General features: G+C 51.5%; 1 protein-coding gene across 1 annotated transcript in view; it reads left to right on the forward strand.

Moving 5' to 3' along the window:
• Myo1h (myosin IH) overlaps window positions 1–15,485 on the forward strand; it is a 42,975-nt gene that overhangs the window by 12,574 nt on the left and 14,916 nt on the right. The window contains exons 6-15 of the mRNA XM_051161967.1: window positions 76–174; window positions 2,227–2,340; window positions 2,714–2,785; window positions 4,493–4,612; window positions 5,560–5,627; window positions 5,947–6,052; window positions 6,956–7,036; window positions 7,920–8,011; window positions 10,064–10,158; window positions 14,253–14,299. Of these exons, the coding sequence (XP_051017924.1) occupies window positions 76–174; window positions 2,227–2,340; window positions 2,714–2,785; window positions 4,493–4,612; window positions 5,560–5,627; window positions 5,947–6,052; window positions 6,956–7,036; window positions 7,920–8,011; window positions 10,064–10,158; window positions 14,253–14,299 (894 nt within the window). The remainder of the gene's footprint in view (window positions 1–75; window positions 175–2,226; window positions 2,341–2,713; window positions 2,786–4,492; window positions 4,613–5,559; window positions 5,628–5,946; window positions 6,053–6,955; window positions 7,037–7,919; window positions 8,012–10,063; window positions 10,159–14,252; window positions 14,300–15,485) is intronic.

A 15,485-nucleotide genomic window follows, 5' to 3' on the forward strand; every position in this document is an offset into this window, starting at 1 on the left:
ACTCCGAGCCAGGAACAGGTGTGTGCGTGCTCCATTGTCCTTAAAATACCACTACCTGATCCAACTGTGTCACAGGGTCACTGTGCCAGAGAGTCACCCACCAACGACAAGAATGACTGGAAAACGGTGTCCAGTGCCTTTTCTGTCATTGGTTTTACTGAAGCCGACCTTGAGGTAAAGGCCTTGGGGTTCTGTCTGGGTGGTTCCCCATCCTGTATTTGGTCACTGTAGGACCACGGGACTCGGCAAATAAAGGCATACGTCAGAGGTGGGGCCCTGGACTGGACTGGGCTGGGGGTGGCGCAGTGGGTAAAGACCTGGGTCAGGGATGGAGGATCAGAAACTACAGATAGTTGAGAGCCACCATGTGTGTGCTGGGCACTGAACCCCGGTCCTCTGCTGGAGCCACGTGAGCTCATAACCACTGAGCCATCTCTCCAGCCCCCTAAAAAAAGCAGACACTGTGGTGCTCTCTTGTGATCCCAGCAATGAGAAGGCAGTAGAAGCCGGTCCCTCAGCTTACTGGCCGGCTGGCCTGGCTCACGTGGTAGGTTCCAGGCCAGCGAGAGAACTAGTAAAAATGAATAAAGAGTAGACATCATGCTTGTGACCTGAGTTGTCCTCTGTTCCATGCATTGCAAGCACGTGCCTGCACACACATGTGAACATGCACACACATGAACATACATGGGGTAAAGTGTAGGACATCCTGTAATGCAAGCACACTGAGTTAAATAATAATGAAGAATATTTGGTATAAATGTGCCTCAAGTGTTGTAGCTAAACAATGCTAGAAGCCTGTTCAAGCCTAGAACTTGTAGCCTATTCAAAGAGTAAATGGGCATTTTCGCCTCTTTCCTGTCATCTTAAGTTTCTACAGTGGCCGGGTGGTGGCGGTGCACGCCTGTAATCCCAGCACTCGGGAGGCAGAGGCAGGCGGATGTCTGTGAATTCGAGGCCAGCCTGGTCTACAGAGTGAGTCCAGGACGGCCAAGTCTATACAAAGAAACAAACAAACAAACAAACAAAGGTTCTACAGTGTTGTACAGAGGGAGGTGATGTGGTCTTGCCCCCAGGTTAAGTCCAGTCTGGATTTAGATCCATTGGGTGCAAATTTAATCTTTAATTACTCCTCAGTTTTGAAATGAACGGCATCATGGGTAAACATTGAATAGAATTTTGTCTCTTTTTTTCCCATTTTGATTATAATTTATTTTTGAAGGACCAAGATGTATTTTTATAAAATGGTAATAATATTTGAGACCATGTTAACAGAAAATCAAATAGCTTGACTGTAGGATTTGTCTGTTTGTTTGTTTGTTTATTTATTTATTTATTTTGTCTGTTTATTTTGAGACAGGATCTCACTATGGTAACCCAGGCTGATGTGGAATTAGTCACTCTCCTGCCTCAGCCTTCCCAAGTGCTGGAGTTACAGGCACAAGCCACCCCAGATATCTGGAAGTTTGTTTTGTAAACTGTTTTTTGTTGTTGTCATTGTTTTTCAAGACAAAGTTTCTTTGCATAGCTTTGGCTGTTGTGAAACTTGCTTTGTAGACCAGGCTGGCCTCGAACTCAGAGAGATCTACCTGCCTCTGCCTCCTGAGTTCTGGGATTAAAAGTGTGCACCACCACTGTGTGTCTATAAATTGCTTTTTTGTTTGCTTGTTTGTTTGTTTTTTAAGACAGGATTTCTCTGTGTATCCTTGGCCGTCCTGGACTTGTTTTTGTAGACCAAGCTGGCCTCAAACTCATAGTGATCCACCTGCCTCTGCCTCTGGAGTGCTGGGACTAAAGGCGTGCACCACCACGCCTGGCCTATAAACTGGTTTTATAAAATGTTCATCTATTTACATTTTGTGCTGGAGGCTGAGTGGCTCCCCTCCACCCTTTCTCCTCATTAAGATAATTAGTACGAGCCGGGCATGGTGGCACACGCCTTTAATCCTAGCACTTGGGAGGCAGAGGCAGGTGGATCTCTGTGAGTTTGAGGCCAGCCTGGTCTACAAAGTGAGTCTAGGACAGTTAAGGCTACACAGAGAAACCTTGTCTCGGAAAACAAAAACAAAACAAACAAACAAAAAAGATAATTAGTACTGGAAATTGCCAGGGCCCATTTCTAGGGAGCTGGCTCTGTGAGCTGGGCTGGCTGAGGGAGGAGACATCTCCAGGCCCTTCTCAGGGAGCTGCTGACCCTCTGCCTCTGTCCCCTGCCCTCATCTCCAGAACCTCTTTGGAATCATCGCCAGCGTCCTACACCTGGGCAACATTTGTTTCAAGGAGGACAAACAAGGCTGTGCCAGTGTGCCGGACACTCACGAAATCAAGTGGATCGCCAAGGTGACCTTCCCTTTCAGAGGAGCGCAGAGGAGGGATGGGGGAGCTGGATCCCCAGGTGTCCGCAGCAGCCCAGTGACCAGCACCACCCTTTCCCTGGTGCCAGTTAGGGAGGTTAGAGGGAGCTGCACCAGTGAACTTGTTTCCGCCTGTTTTGGAGGTAGGGCCTCATTATGCAGCCTGGGCTGGGCCTGAACTTGCAGTCCCCTGTCTCAGCCTCCCAGATGCTGAGACTACAGGAGGGTACCACCTTAGCTGGTCCAGTGAGGGCCCTTTTGCGCTAAAGGACAGCAGTGAGGGAGGGCAGGCGATGCCGGACCAGGAGAAGCCACAGGCTGTTTACAGTCACTGAGTAATAACCGGACTCTTCACGCAGCTCCTGGGGGTCTGCCCAGCAGTTCTTCTGGAAGCTCTCACTCACAGAAAGATTGAAGCCAAAACAGAGGAGGTAAAAATGGCACCGGGGAGATGTGTGCCCCCTGCCACGGCTGCCTGACTCTGGTGTCCTTGGTGGGTAATGAACCCTCTAACCACGCCTGCCAGGCCCTGAGTGGCTCATCTCTTTCTGGGGTCCCAGCCTCATCTCCCCACTCCCTCCATCTCCTATTCCTCCGTTCCCATTAATTACACCACCTCCCACCCCTTAGACCTCATCCCGACCCCTGCTCCCCATCCCCACCCCTGTCCCCCATCCCTACTTCTGACCCCCATCCCCACCCCTGACCCCCATCCCCACCCCTGATCTTCATCCCCACCCCTGACCCCCATCCCCACCCCTGACCCCCATTCTGCACCCCTCACCCCTACCCCGTCCCTCACCCCCATTCTCACCACTCACCCCCATCCCCATCCCTTAACCCCCATCCCCACCCCTGACCCCCATCGCCACACTTGACCTCCATCCCCACCCCTTCCCCCATCCCCACCCCTCACCCCCATCCCCACCCCTGACCCCCATCCCCACCCTTCACCCCCATCCCCACCCCTGACCCCATCCCCCACCCCTGACCCCATCCCCACTCCTGACCCTCATCCCCACCCCTGACCCCTACCCCGCCCCTGACCCCTACCCCGCCCCTGACCCCCATCCCCACCCCTGACCCCTACGCCGCCCCTGACCCCCATTCCCACCCCTCACCCACCCCTGACCCCCATCCCTACCCCTCACCCCTACACCGTCCTTCACCCCCATCCCCACTCCTGACCCCCATCCCCGCCCCTGACCCCCATCCCCACCCCTCACCCCCATCCCTACCCCTCACCCCTACCCCGCCGCTCACCCCCATCCCCATCCCTGACCCCCATCCCCACCCCTGGCCCCCATCCCCGCCCCTCACGCCTATCCCCACCCCTCACCCCTACCCCGCCCCTCACTCCCATCCTCACCCCTGACCCCCCGTCCTCGCCCCTGACCCCCATCCCCGCCCCTCACCCCTACCCCGCCCCTCACCCCCATCCCTACCACTCACCCCTACCCCATCCCTCATTCCCATCCCCACCCCTGCCCCCATTCCCACCCCTGACCCCCATCCCCATCCCTGACCCCCATCCCCATCCCTCACCCCTACCCCGCCCCTCACTCCCATCCCTACCACTCACCCCTACCCTGTCCCTCACCCCCATCCCCACCCCTGCCCCCATCCCCACCCCTGATCCCCATCCCCACCCCTGACCCCCATCCCCACTCCTGACCCCCATCCCTGCCCCTGACCCCCAACCCTGCCCCTCATCCCCACCCCTCACCCCTACTCCGCCGCTCACCCCCATCCCTGCCCCTCACCCCCCTTTCCACCTTTTATCTCCCATCCCTAGTGCACCAGTTAGCATACCCTCCTCACAGGGTCCTTGCAAACACAGTTCCCACTGCCTTTCCCTGTTCATCCTTCAGCCCCCAGAGCCCTGAACCAAGGAGCCTCCCCCAGGGATCGATCGATCGCCTCCCTGATAGCCCATGTATCACCTGGTGGCACCTGTCACACTCCTTTCTGTGATTCTCTGGATGGCTTGTCAGCATGCTCACCTCTGCCCCAAGCTGAGCCCACGCACACCAGGGCTGTGTGTTTGGGCCCTGGTCTCCTAGCTCGAATCCTTTGCTCAGTCACCATGAAAGCACCGTTGGGCTAGTCCCGTAGTGACTGGCCTTATCCCTTTCCAGGTGGTTTGCCCACTGACGGTAGAACTCTCTGCTTATGCTAGAGATGCCATGGCAAAGGCTGTTTATGGACGGACATTTACTTGGCTGGTCAATAAGATCAACTCTTCCTTAGTTAAAAAGGTGGGTCAACATGTGTTGGATGTCTTGTTCTCACCAAAGTGGTAATGCTTACAGCCATCCTAGTTGACGTAAAGAGGATGAGCCGTAAGCTCCCGGTGGTGGTGGTAGATGTCTTTTCGGGTCTTCCAATGCCTTGCGCACAGTAGGCTAACAGGTGTACACACAGTTGGCTCGGCAGTACTTCCCAAAGTCTGGTATCCAACTCACCTTTGGAGGATGGAGAGCCAGGAAGCCACAAAGTAAATCAGAGGTCAAAGCGTTGCCTCAGGACATGATAGGCAGGCCCAGCTGAGAAGCCAACAGGAGGAGCAGGCTAGCGGGCCCCAAAGGCTACCCTGTGTGCAACTGCCGAAGAGAAAGGCAGCAGCCGTGCGCGTTACAGCTGAGTCCCAACCTTAGGGTCAGTAACAGGTGTCGCAGAATGACAAGCCTAGAAGAACCAGCTCATGCCCCACTATGCTAATGTGATGAGGAGGAGCAGAGCATCACAGGCCAAGAGCGAGGGGGGGGAGCATCCTCTACACGCCTCCTCTGGTCTCTATCTTTCTCTTAGTGGGAAGTCAGGAGCACCGGGTCATAGGGGTTCCGTTCTGGTCCTCTCTAATTCAGCTGATAGTCTCTAAGGCCCCTCCTCCACACTCCACGGTCAAAATTAATTTCCATCTCTTAAAGCCCTACCGTGGGGATTAAGTTTCAACACAAGAGCCTTTGGGTAAGGGCTAGAAAGATGCTCTGTGGGTTAAAAGCAATTGCTTCTCTTGCAGAGGACCCACGTTCGGTTCCCAGCACCCGCGCCAGGCAGCTCGCAGCTGCCCCTAACACCAGCTCCTGGGGACCCAAGGCCCTCTTCTGGCCTCTGCAGGCACCTGCTAACAGGTGGCCCACACACAGAGGAATCTCTGTGAGAGCCACGGCACTAGCGGTTAACAGCATGCACTGTTCCCTAGGATTTCACCGAGAAGACCGTGATCGGGCTGTTGGACATCTACGGCTTTGAAGTCTTCGACAAGAACGGGTGAGCTGGCGCTGCCTGCCTGCTGTGCTTGCCTCTTGGTTTCAGTCAGAGTCTACGTCATGTTTGTGTGTGTGGAGGCTGGGACTGGTCTCCCTGTCCCTAGAACTACAGACCCACAGCCCTCGATCCACACACTAGTCCAGGCAAGCGCTGTACCCACGGGCTGCATGCCCAGCCGCTGGCACACTGCCCCGGAAGTAGAACCATAGACAACCGGACGCTGTGTCCATGTGATGAGAGCCGGGGACTCGCACAGAAGCGATTTGGTTGGGCCTGGTGGCTCCGTGTGATCTGAGTGATGAAATCCCTGCATCCCTAGTTTTGAACAGTTCTGCATAAACTACTGCAACGAGAAACTGCAGCAGTTGCTGATAGAACGGACGCTGAAGGCCGAGCAGGCTGAGTACGAGTCGGAAGGCATTGAGGTGAGCGTTGGGCCCGTCTCTGAGTGTGTGTGCGCGCGCGCACGTGTGTGTGTGTGTGTGTGTGTGTGTGTGTGTGTGTGTGTGTATCTGATGGCAGGGGATGGGGATGGGAGGGAGGGAGGGAGGAAGGAGGGAGGGTGGGGCAGGGTGCAGGGCTGGCAGTGCATCCAGGGCTGTAAACACACTGGTAAAGGGCTCCCCTCCCCAGCTCCACCCTGACCTCTCCCCCTTCACTTGGGAAAGGTTATCTATCACACTGGGTATTGCTTGGATTGAGGATTTTTAGTTCTTCCCTAGGGACAAGCTTGAGGTTTATAGTATCATCTAAGAATTTTTAAATTTCGTGTGTGTGTGTGTGTGTGTGTGTGTGTGTGTGTGGTGTGGGTGGAAGTGGGCCAGGCCACAGAGGACAACTTCAGAGTCAGCTCCGTCCTGCATCTTTCCATGTGGTCCAGGATAGAACTCAGGGTGTGAGGCTTTTGTGGCTAACACCCTTGCTTGCTGGGCCATCTCACCAGCCCCCAAAGTATCATTTTAAAAAGATTTTCTTTGCATCGTGTGTGTGTGTGTGTGTGTGTGTGTGTGTGTGTGTGTGTGTGTGTGTGTATGAATACCTCAGTGCAGTTTCCTCGGCCAAAAAAAGGGGCACGTTCCTCTCCAGCCAGAGTTACAGGCAGTTATAAGCCACACGAGGTGCATGCTGGGAACTGAACTTGGGACTTCTGTGAGAATATTAGATGTTCTTAACTGCTGAGCCATCTCTCTAGGCCCCCAAAGTATAATTGTTTAAGGTTGGATATGAAAACCAGATTTTGGGGGAAAATATTTGGAGAATCCCTGTCAAACCAATGTGCTTGATGCCCCTGTGCATGCTGGGAGAACTCTTCCCTCTCGTTGTTTTAGTGGGAGCCTGTCCAGTACTTCAACAACAAGATTATCTGTGATTTGGTGGAAGAGAGACACAGAGGGATCATCTCTATTCTGGTGAGAAAACCGTGGCCTCGCTCACTTACTGGGTGTCTGCCTCAGGTGTATGCGTAGAGCCCGGGGCTCAAAAGGGGTAGAGGGACCCCCATGTAACCACAGAACCTCAGGGAGATTGCCGTGGGTGTGATGCCAGCATGGACTACACAGTAAATTCAAAGACAGCTCAGTCTGCAGAACAGGATGTCTCAAAATGTGTGAGTGTGTGTGTATGAGTGTGTGCATGAGTGTGTGTTTGTGTGTGTGGGTGTGGAGATGTGCATGAGTGTGTATGTTTGTGTGTGAGTGTGTATATGAGTGTGTATAAGTGTGTGTGAGTGTGTGCATGAGTGTGTGTGTGTGTGGGTGTGGAGATGTGTATGAGTGTGTATGTTTGTGTGTGAGTGTGTATAAGTGTGTGTATGAGTGTGTGTGAGTGCGTGCATGAGTGTGTGTTTGTGTGTGTGGGTGTGGAGATGTGTATGAGTGTGTATGTTTGTGTGTGAGTGTGTATATGAGTGTGTATAAGTGTGCGTGTTTGAGTGTGTGTGTGCATGAGTGTGTGTTTGTGTGTGGGGGTGTGGAGATGTGTATGAGTGTGTATGTTTGTGTGTGAGTGTGTATATGAGTGTGTATGAGTGTGTGCATGAGTGTGTGTGTTTGTGTGTGGGGGTGTGGAGATGTGTATGAGTGTGTATGTTTGTGAGTGTGTATGAGTGTGTGTGAGTGTGCATGAGTGTGTGTGTTTGTGGGTGTGGAGATGTGTGTGAGTGTGTATATGAGTGTGTATAAGTGTGCGTGTTTGAGTGTGTGTGTGTTTCACTGCAGGTGAAGGCACTTAGCCCCTGATTCAGCCTGCATATGCTGTGGTGTGGGGTTGAGGTGTCCTCTTTTCATTTGAAAGGATGAAGAATGCATCCGCCCAGGTCCTGCTACAGACTTGAGTTTCCTGGAGAAGCTGGAGGAGAAAGTGGGCAAGCACGCGCACTTCCGAACGTGCGTACCTACTGCATTTGAAGGGCTGGCCTGTAGGGACAGAGCTGTGTCTCCTTTCTTGAATCTGTGTCCAAGTACAAGTGCCTGGGGCTGGAGCGATGGCTTCGTGGGTAGCAACACTTGCTGTGCAAGCACGGGGCCTTGAGTTCAGATCACAGCAGCCACATAAAAGGCTGGGCGTGGCTGCACTGGTCCATGACCGCAGGGCTGTGGAGGGTGAGGCAGGAGGATGTCTGGGGCTGGCTGCCTGCCTAGCTCTAGGTTCAGTGAGAGACCTTGTCAAAATGAACATGGCAGAGAGTGATTGAGCAGGACACCAGTGTCTGTCCTCCTCAGATCTGTGTGCCCAACACGTACACACGCTCATATGTACCACACACATTTGCATACACACAGTATGGTGACTTCACGTACAAGAATAGCACCCTGAAAACCGGCCCATACTCCAGCATGACCTTGTTAGCCGAGATCGGGCCGACGGGAATTGCAGTAGAGTGTCTTTAAGGTTGAGTGTCTTGCTTTGGTTGTTTTGTGTGTGGTGCAGGCGTGAGATGGTTCCTTCTGAACACTTAGCCAGACGCAGTTACACAGGCTTGTCATCGCAGCACTCGGAGGCTGACACAGGGAATCAGGAGTTCAAACCTTGGCCACACGGAAAGACACTGTCTCAAAAGACCTTAAACAAACAAATAAGTGAAGCCTGGTGACCGGGCTGAACATCGCAGCACTAACAAAAGAAAGGGAAAAGTGAGTCGGGTCTGAAAGAGTGGTGTAAGTGTGAATGTGGGGCAGGTAGTGTGTGTGTGTGTGTGTTGGTGTTGGTGTGTGAGCTTGCACATGTGTGTGCAGGTGCCTATGGAGGACAGAAGAAGGTGTTCACACTGTGGTGAGCCACCTCATCTGGGTGCTAAGGTCCGAACAGGAAGGTCTGCAGAAGCAGCACATGCTCTGAACTGCTGAGTCATCACTCAGCCCCCTAATGTCCATACCCCCATGCCAATCAAAAGCATTCCCAACAGCCCAGAAAGGAAATTCAAATTCTAACTTAGTCTTTGAGACGAAGATGAGAAAAATGTAACCCGTGGTCTCGGGAGGCAGAGGCAAGGAGATGAGTGTGAGGCTACTTTGGTCCACATAGAAAGTTCCTGGTCAACCAGAGGTTTATAATGAGAACTTGTCTCAAAAGAAAAAAAAAATTTTTTTTTAAATCTTGGTGCTGTAGTGACGGCTCATTGGTTAGAGTCCTTTTTCAGAGGATCTGAGTTGAGTGCCCAGCTCCCTGATGGTAGCTCATAAGTGTCTATAACTCTAGTGTCAGGGATTTGAGGCCTTCTTTTGGCTTCTTCAGGCACTCACTGCATGCTTTCGGGACACAGATGATGTACATAGACACACAAAACACAAACACACACACATACACACACATAAAACACACAGACATACACACACATACATACACATTCATACACATGCACATGCACACCCACACACACTCAGACGCACCTACACACAATACACACATACACTCACACTCGCTCACTCACACATACACACCCAGCTGACCTTCCTACTGCACTGACACCCCAGAGGGGAAAAAGCCCTTTCTCCTCCTCCTTGCTGTCTTAAATACCCTCTTCCACTCAATGTCCCTCTTTCCTGTGTTTTCTTATGTTCCCTCTGTGTTGGCTGGTTGCTTGCTCTGCCTCATGACCTAGGGTTGACTTTAACTCTTGTTTATAGCAATTTGTGCCAGGGCTAAGCCACACCACAACAAGAAACAGGTTTTTCCAGTTCACACTCTTAGGGATCACAATGCGATCAAATATCCTGCAACATGTGTGTTTTTCTTCCTCACTAGCTTAGGTGAAGGAAGGCTCTAATTGTGAGCCCTGATACACAGGCAGACAAATGGAGCAAGGCTCCCTGGGAGCCTCCATGGAGTCGGCGTCAATGCAGATGGCAGTGTCCCTGAGCAGCTGGTCTGGGATTTCTCTGTCCTTGTTGCTGCAGTGGAGGAGACAGGATCAGGTGGTCTGTGTTTGTGTCTTGTAGCCGGAAGCTGGCTGGTCCAAAGGGCCGGAAGAGGATCGGCTGGCTGGAGTTCTGCCTCCTGCACTATGCAGGAGAGGTCACCTACTGCACCAAAGGTGAGTGGCAGAGGTTGTGGGTCACAGCCATGCAGGTGCCATCTGTGGCTACCCCAGAGTTCCTTAGTGTTGCATTCAAGCACGCCACCTGAAATGTCTTTCTTGCTTTATTTATTAATTACTGATATGACCACCAATTTATTTGTGTAGCCTTGACTGTCCTGGACTTGCTTTGTAGACCAGGCTGGCCTTGAACACACAGCAATCCACCTGCCTCTGCCTCCCAAGTGCTGGGATTAAAGGCGTGTGCTACCACGCCCAACTATAACTACCAATTTTTAAGATAAATAAATAAAAGTATTCATGTGCTACAAACTTCATCGGCCGACCTGTGCAACTCAAGGGTTTTAGTGTATTCAGAGTTGTGCATCTGTGTACTCCGCCCCATTTTAGATGCATTCCCCTCTCCCATACCCTCTGCCTGTTCCCCACGACACTAGACAATGAACTAATGCCCTTTCTACATCCATAGTGCCTTTCATGCATGAGAGAGTCCCGCATGTGGTCCTGCAGGCCTGACTTCCCTCATTTAGCATAACATTTCAAGGTCCCTCGAGGTTACTGTTCATTTTCATTGCTGAGTAATATTTTATCTGTGCCCATTGTTTGGGAAGTGTTTTGGGGGGGGGGTGGTCCTTCTAGCCGTGGTGAAAACTGACACTTGGAATATGCCTGTGTACCCTATTCCCCAGCACTACCAGAGATTGAGTCCCCTCAGTCCCCTTCCAAAAAGTTTTAGATTTTTTTTTGGACGGTCTCACTAAGTTGCCCAGGCCAGGTTTGAACTTGCCATCTTCTTGCCTCAGGTTCCTGAGTAGCTGGGGTGACCTGGCTTGCTTTTGTTTTTCTGGGTAGACGAGCATAGGCTGGGTCCCATAAAAGCTACCTGCTTAGCTGGGTGTGGTGGCGCACACCTTTAATCCCAGCACTCGGGAGGCAGAGGCAGGTGGATCGCTGTGAGTTCGAGGCCAGCCTGGTCTACAAAGTGAGTCTAGGACAGTCAAGGCTACACAGAGAGACCCTGTCTCAAAAAACAAATAAACAAAAGCTCCCTGCTTGGAGTTCTGAGGAGCCTCCTGATTGCCATGGTCCTAGTGTTCCACATTCTCGCCAGCACCACAGTGTTCTGTCAGCAGCCCTCTGTGCAGACGAAAAGGCCTGTCCTGTGGTTCTCCCGGTGGCTGATGATGCCAAACACTCTTCTCGCACTTGCCAGTCATTTGCATATCTTCCTTGGAGAAATGACTGTTTAGATACTTTGTCCATTAGAAAATTATTATTGAATCATTAGAGTTCTTTATATATTCTGGACCCTAGATCTTTGTCAGATACAGGATTCTCCAGCATTTTCTCCTATTCTGAGAACTGCACTTTCTCTATTGATGGTATCTTTCAAAGCACCAAAAAGTTCATCACTGAGAATCGTTGTAAAGTAACAGGACACATTTTAAAGTGTTTTCTTTAAATGCAAATCAGTATAGAGAACATTTTTAAAAAGAATAGATTGGCTTTCTGTGTAGATAACTCGATATATATTTCATAATTAAAGTAACAGGTAGGTAAGGATAGAAACTAGCTGTGGTGTCGGGGGAGCACAGAAGGAAATCCTCTTTGCTCCTACCCCTGAGGCAATCTCAAGATGCATGCTTCCTGTGGGTGCTATCGGCGTGTGTGTGTTTGTGCATGTGTGTGTGTCTTATGTCTGCCTACACTCGTTGGGACACATGCTCTTTTGCACTGTGTACTCTCGTGTTCCATGTGAGCCTGGAGCCTGGGATCCCACCCACGCCGCTTCTCTGGCCTTATCCACAGGGCAGCCATGGCCCCAGGTCTGTCGGGGAATACTACTGTTCCCAGAGCTCAGAGCAGCTCACTGCATCTCCCAGAGTCATAGGGTCAGGAACTGTCTGAGCTAAGGCACAGACCCTGGCTCTGACCTTCATCCAGCCGCACCCACTCAGGGCAACACAGGCTCAGCTGTATCTTTCTGGAAATTGCATGCACACACACACACACACACACACACACACACACACATGCATGCGCACACACATGCACGCAAACACACGCACACACACACACACACCACAAAGCACCGAGTCCTGGCACCTGCTGGCACTGCTTGCTCTCGTTTGCCTCCTGGAAACACCACCGCATTGGGCTTCTTGGATCTATTAAATGCTAGCTTTGACCATTTCTGGGTGTAGAGCTAAAAGAACTGGGGTACATAGGGTGCAGATGCTTTTGTCCACCCACGCCTGAGGCAGCATTATTCACCATAGCCACAAAGCTGGAAGCCACAGGGGTACCCTGGTAGGCAGGGAGCAAAGCAACACGCTAGGTATACACAGGAACTTACCTCAGCCTTGGACAGGAAGAAGGCTGTGACCAGGAACAGGATGCAAAGAGGAAGAAGCCCTGTTGGAAAGCGAGGGGCCTACAGAGACACACCGGGCTAGTTCCTGTACAGGGTTTTGGTTAGGATGCTTATAAAGTTCCCAGGTAGTGATGGCTACATACAGACGGACTTAACACTGCCGCGTCAGCACTTACAGACCCCATGGTAAATCCTTTGTGCAGGTGTTCATGTGTGGGCACTGCCTGTGTGGAGGCCGCAGGAGGTCATCAGGAAGAGCAGACAGTGCTCTTAACTGCTGAGCCATCTCTCCAGCCCCCATGTGGCTTTTTGCTACATGGGAGTTGTTGCTGCTTTTACTCGTGTCATTTAGTTCCTGGGTTAGCCATGAACCAGTGAGGACTGACTGTGTTTGCTTTTTGAGACATGGTCTAAGTGTGTAATTAATCCTGGCTAGCCTGGAACTTGGAGATCTGCCTGCCTTTGCCTGGGGAGTGCTGGGATCGAAGGCATGTGTCACCACTCCTGACTGTAAGTGGACCACGTAAGCCCAGGTTGTGAATCATACAGACAGTGAAAGTGCCACGCTGGAGGTGTGGCTTGGCTGGTAGAGTGCTGGCCTAGCGTGCATTAAGCCCTGGCTTCTGTCTTTAGCACCATGTAAATCGGGCTGGTGAATGCCTGTAACCTCGGTGCAAGCAGAGGCAGGAGACACAGCTACATAGAGGCTGGACTACATGAGACCCAGTTCAAAAAACCAAGGGAGGAAGGTCTGCCACAGTGACTTATACCTTTAATCCCAGCACTCCGGAAGCAGAGGAAGGCAGGTCTCTGTAAGTTCAAGGTCAGCCTGGTCTACAGAGCAAGTTCCAAGCCAGTCGGGACTGCATGGAACGACGTTGGCACCAACAAACAAACCCAGAAAACCACCAGTGGGTGGAAAACGACATCACTGGAGCTGGCCTGTCTCAGTGGCGCTGATTTTCCTACAACGTCACGTGGTCTCAGTTGGCCTCCCGGGGCTCAGTGCCCTCCACTGTCGCTGTGGGTCGTAAGGCTGTAAGGCATTGCAACTGGGTCTCTTAGAATCAAGGCCACGCATCACACAGCAGCCTGCTGTAAATTTACCTCTGAGGACCTGGCTCTCAGCCTGGGAAGGCCTCCCTAGAGCATCTGGCATTCTAGAGTTATACAAGGAGGGTGTCCACTCAGAGTAACTGGCTCTCTCTGGGGGAATGTAAGGAGTGTCCCCCATGGGTCTGGCTGTGCCTGGGCTATGCTGGGTTCATGTCCCCAGGATATCTGGATCTGTCTGGGGGTATGTATTGGAGGGGGGGTCCCCCATGATGTCCTGCTCTGTCTGAGGTATATCACTGCAGGCAGGGGGCGAGCTTCTAGCGTGGGTGGAGGCCTGGGTATTACTCCATGCTTAGCACACAGCACCGCTCACAGCCAGGATCCAGTGGCTTTTTCAGTCTTGCAAAGGCTGGGAAACGTCACACAACCACACCTCAGGCATCATCAGACATGTCTTAGCAGTTAGTGTGGCATCACGCTGAGTGAGACTTTTTGTTTGGTTGGTTGGTTGGTTGGTTTTTGGTTTTTTTTGAGACAGGGTTTCTCTGTGTGTAGTCTTGGCTGTCCTAGACTCGCTCTGTAGTCCAGGCTGGCCTTGAACTCACAGCGATCTGCCTGCCTCTGCCTCCTGAGTGCTGTTTTTTTTTTTTTTTTTAAACAGGATTCTTGGAGAAAAACAATGACCTGCTTTACAGACACCTGAAGGAGGTAAGCCTGAATCATCTTCACCTTACAGGTTCAGTGAGGACATAGCCTGTGGCAGGAGCCAACGGTGGTCCTGGATTTTTCTGGAACTTTCTTTGTCCATGGCTTAGGTCCTAAGCAGGGCCTACAGGCAGCCTATAATCTTTCTTAGCACCTAGGAAGGTACAAGCAAGAGGACCAGGAGTTGGACGTCATCCTCAGCCACCAGGGGAGTTTGTGGCCATGAACCACAGGACACTCTGTCTAAGCCAAAAAGAATTTCCTGATTTAAGGCTGAATGGCATTTTATTAGATAAATACAAGGGTATTTTTTTTTTTGTATAGTCCCGATTTTGTCAAATTAAGGTCATCTTCCAGATGAAGTGGCACACACCTGTAACCCCAGCACTTGAGAGAGGGAAATGGGAGGATCTCCAGTTTAAGGTGAGCCCGGGGGTAGCCGGGGAAAGTGCCTAAAAGAAAAACACAAAATCGAAGATGGGAAGAGAAGGACAGCGATGGCGATGATGACGACAGAGGCTGGGACGGTGGCTTAGCGTATGCAAGGCACCAAGTATGAATTATAAACAAGAATAAAAAGGGAGGTGTTGTTTTAATTGAAAAAAATCCCAGATTGTTCTATTTTGCCCATAAAGATTCAGGAGACAGATACTGGAGTGAACAGCCTGCTAGCTCAGAGAGGCAGGGAAAGAACCCACCTGACCTTCCTACTCAGCTCATGTTCTGATGGAAAAGGCCCAGAAGGCTCATTAGCTCAGCTAACAGCCCAGGAGGAAAAGGCCAAAAAACCCAAGGCCAAAGGCTAGCTAGCCCAAAGCCCAAAAAGCCAAAGACTGAGGAGCCGAGGAGCTCAAGAGCTAGAGAGCTAAGAGTTAAAAAGTGAGCTGAAATACCAAGAGCGCCTTCTGCTTCTACACGCTGTCTTAAATACCCCTCAGCTCCAAGTCCCCCTACTCTTTCATCCCTGTCAGCTGGTTTCCTGCTCTGCCTCTTGACCTGGGGTGAACTTTATTCAATCCAGTGTACAGAAGGCTCTTGGATTAAAGGTGTGTGTTAGGGCTCAACCACCAAACAGGACAGGTTTTTACAGTTCACAATCTCAGGGATCACATTGGGATCAAATATACTGCAAAGGGGCAGAGGGGGGTAGCGGGGTGTGCATTTTTCTTTTTTTAAAAATTTTTTTTAT

This window comes from Acomys russatus, chromosome 19 (genome assembly GCF_903995435.1).
Source record: "Acomys russatus chromosome 19, mAcoRus1.1, whole genome shotgun sequence".
Lineage (NCBI taxonomy): Eukaryota > Metazoa > Chordata > Mammalia > Rodentia > Muridae > Acomys > Acomys russatus.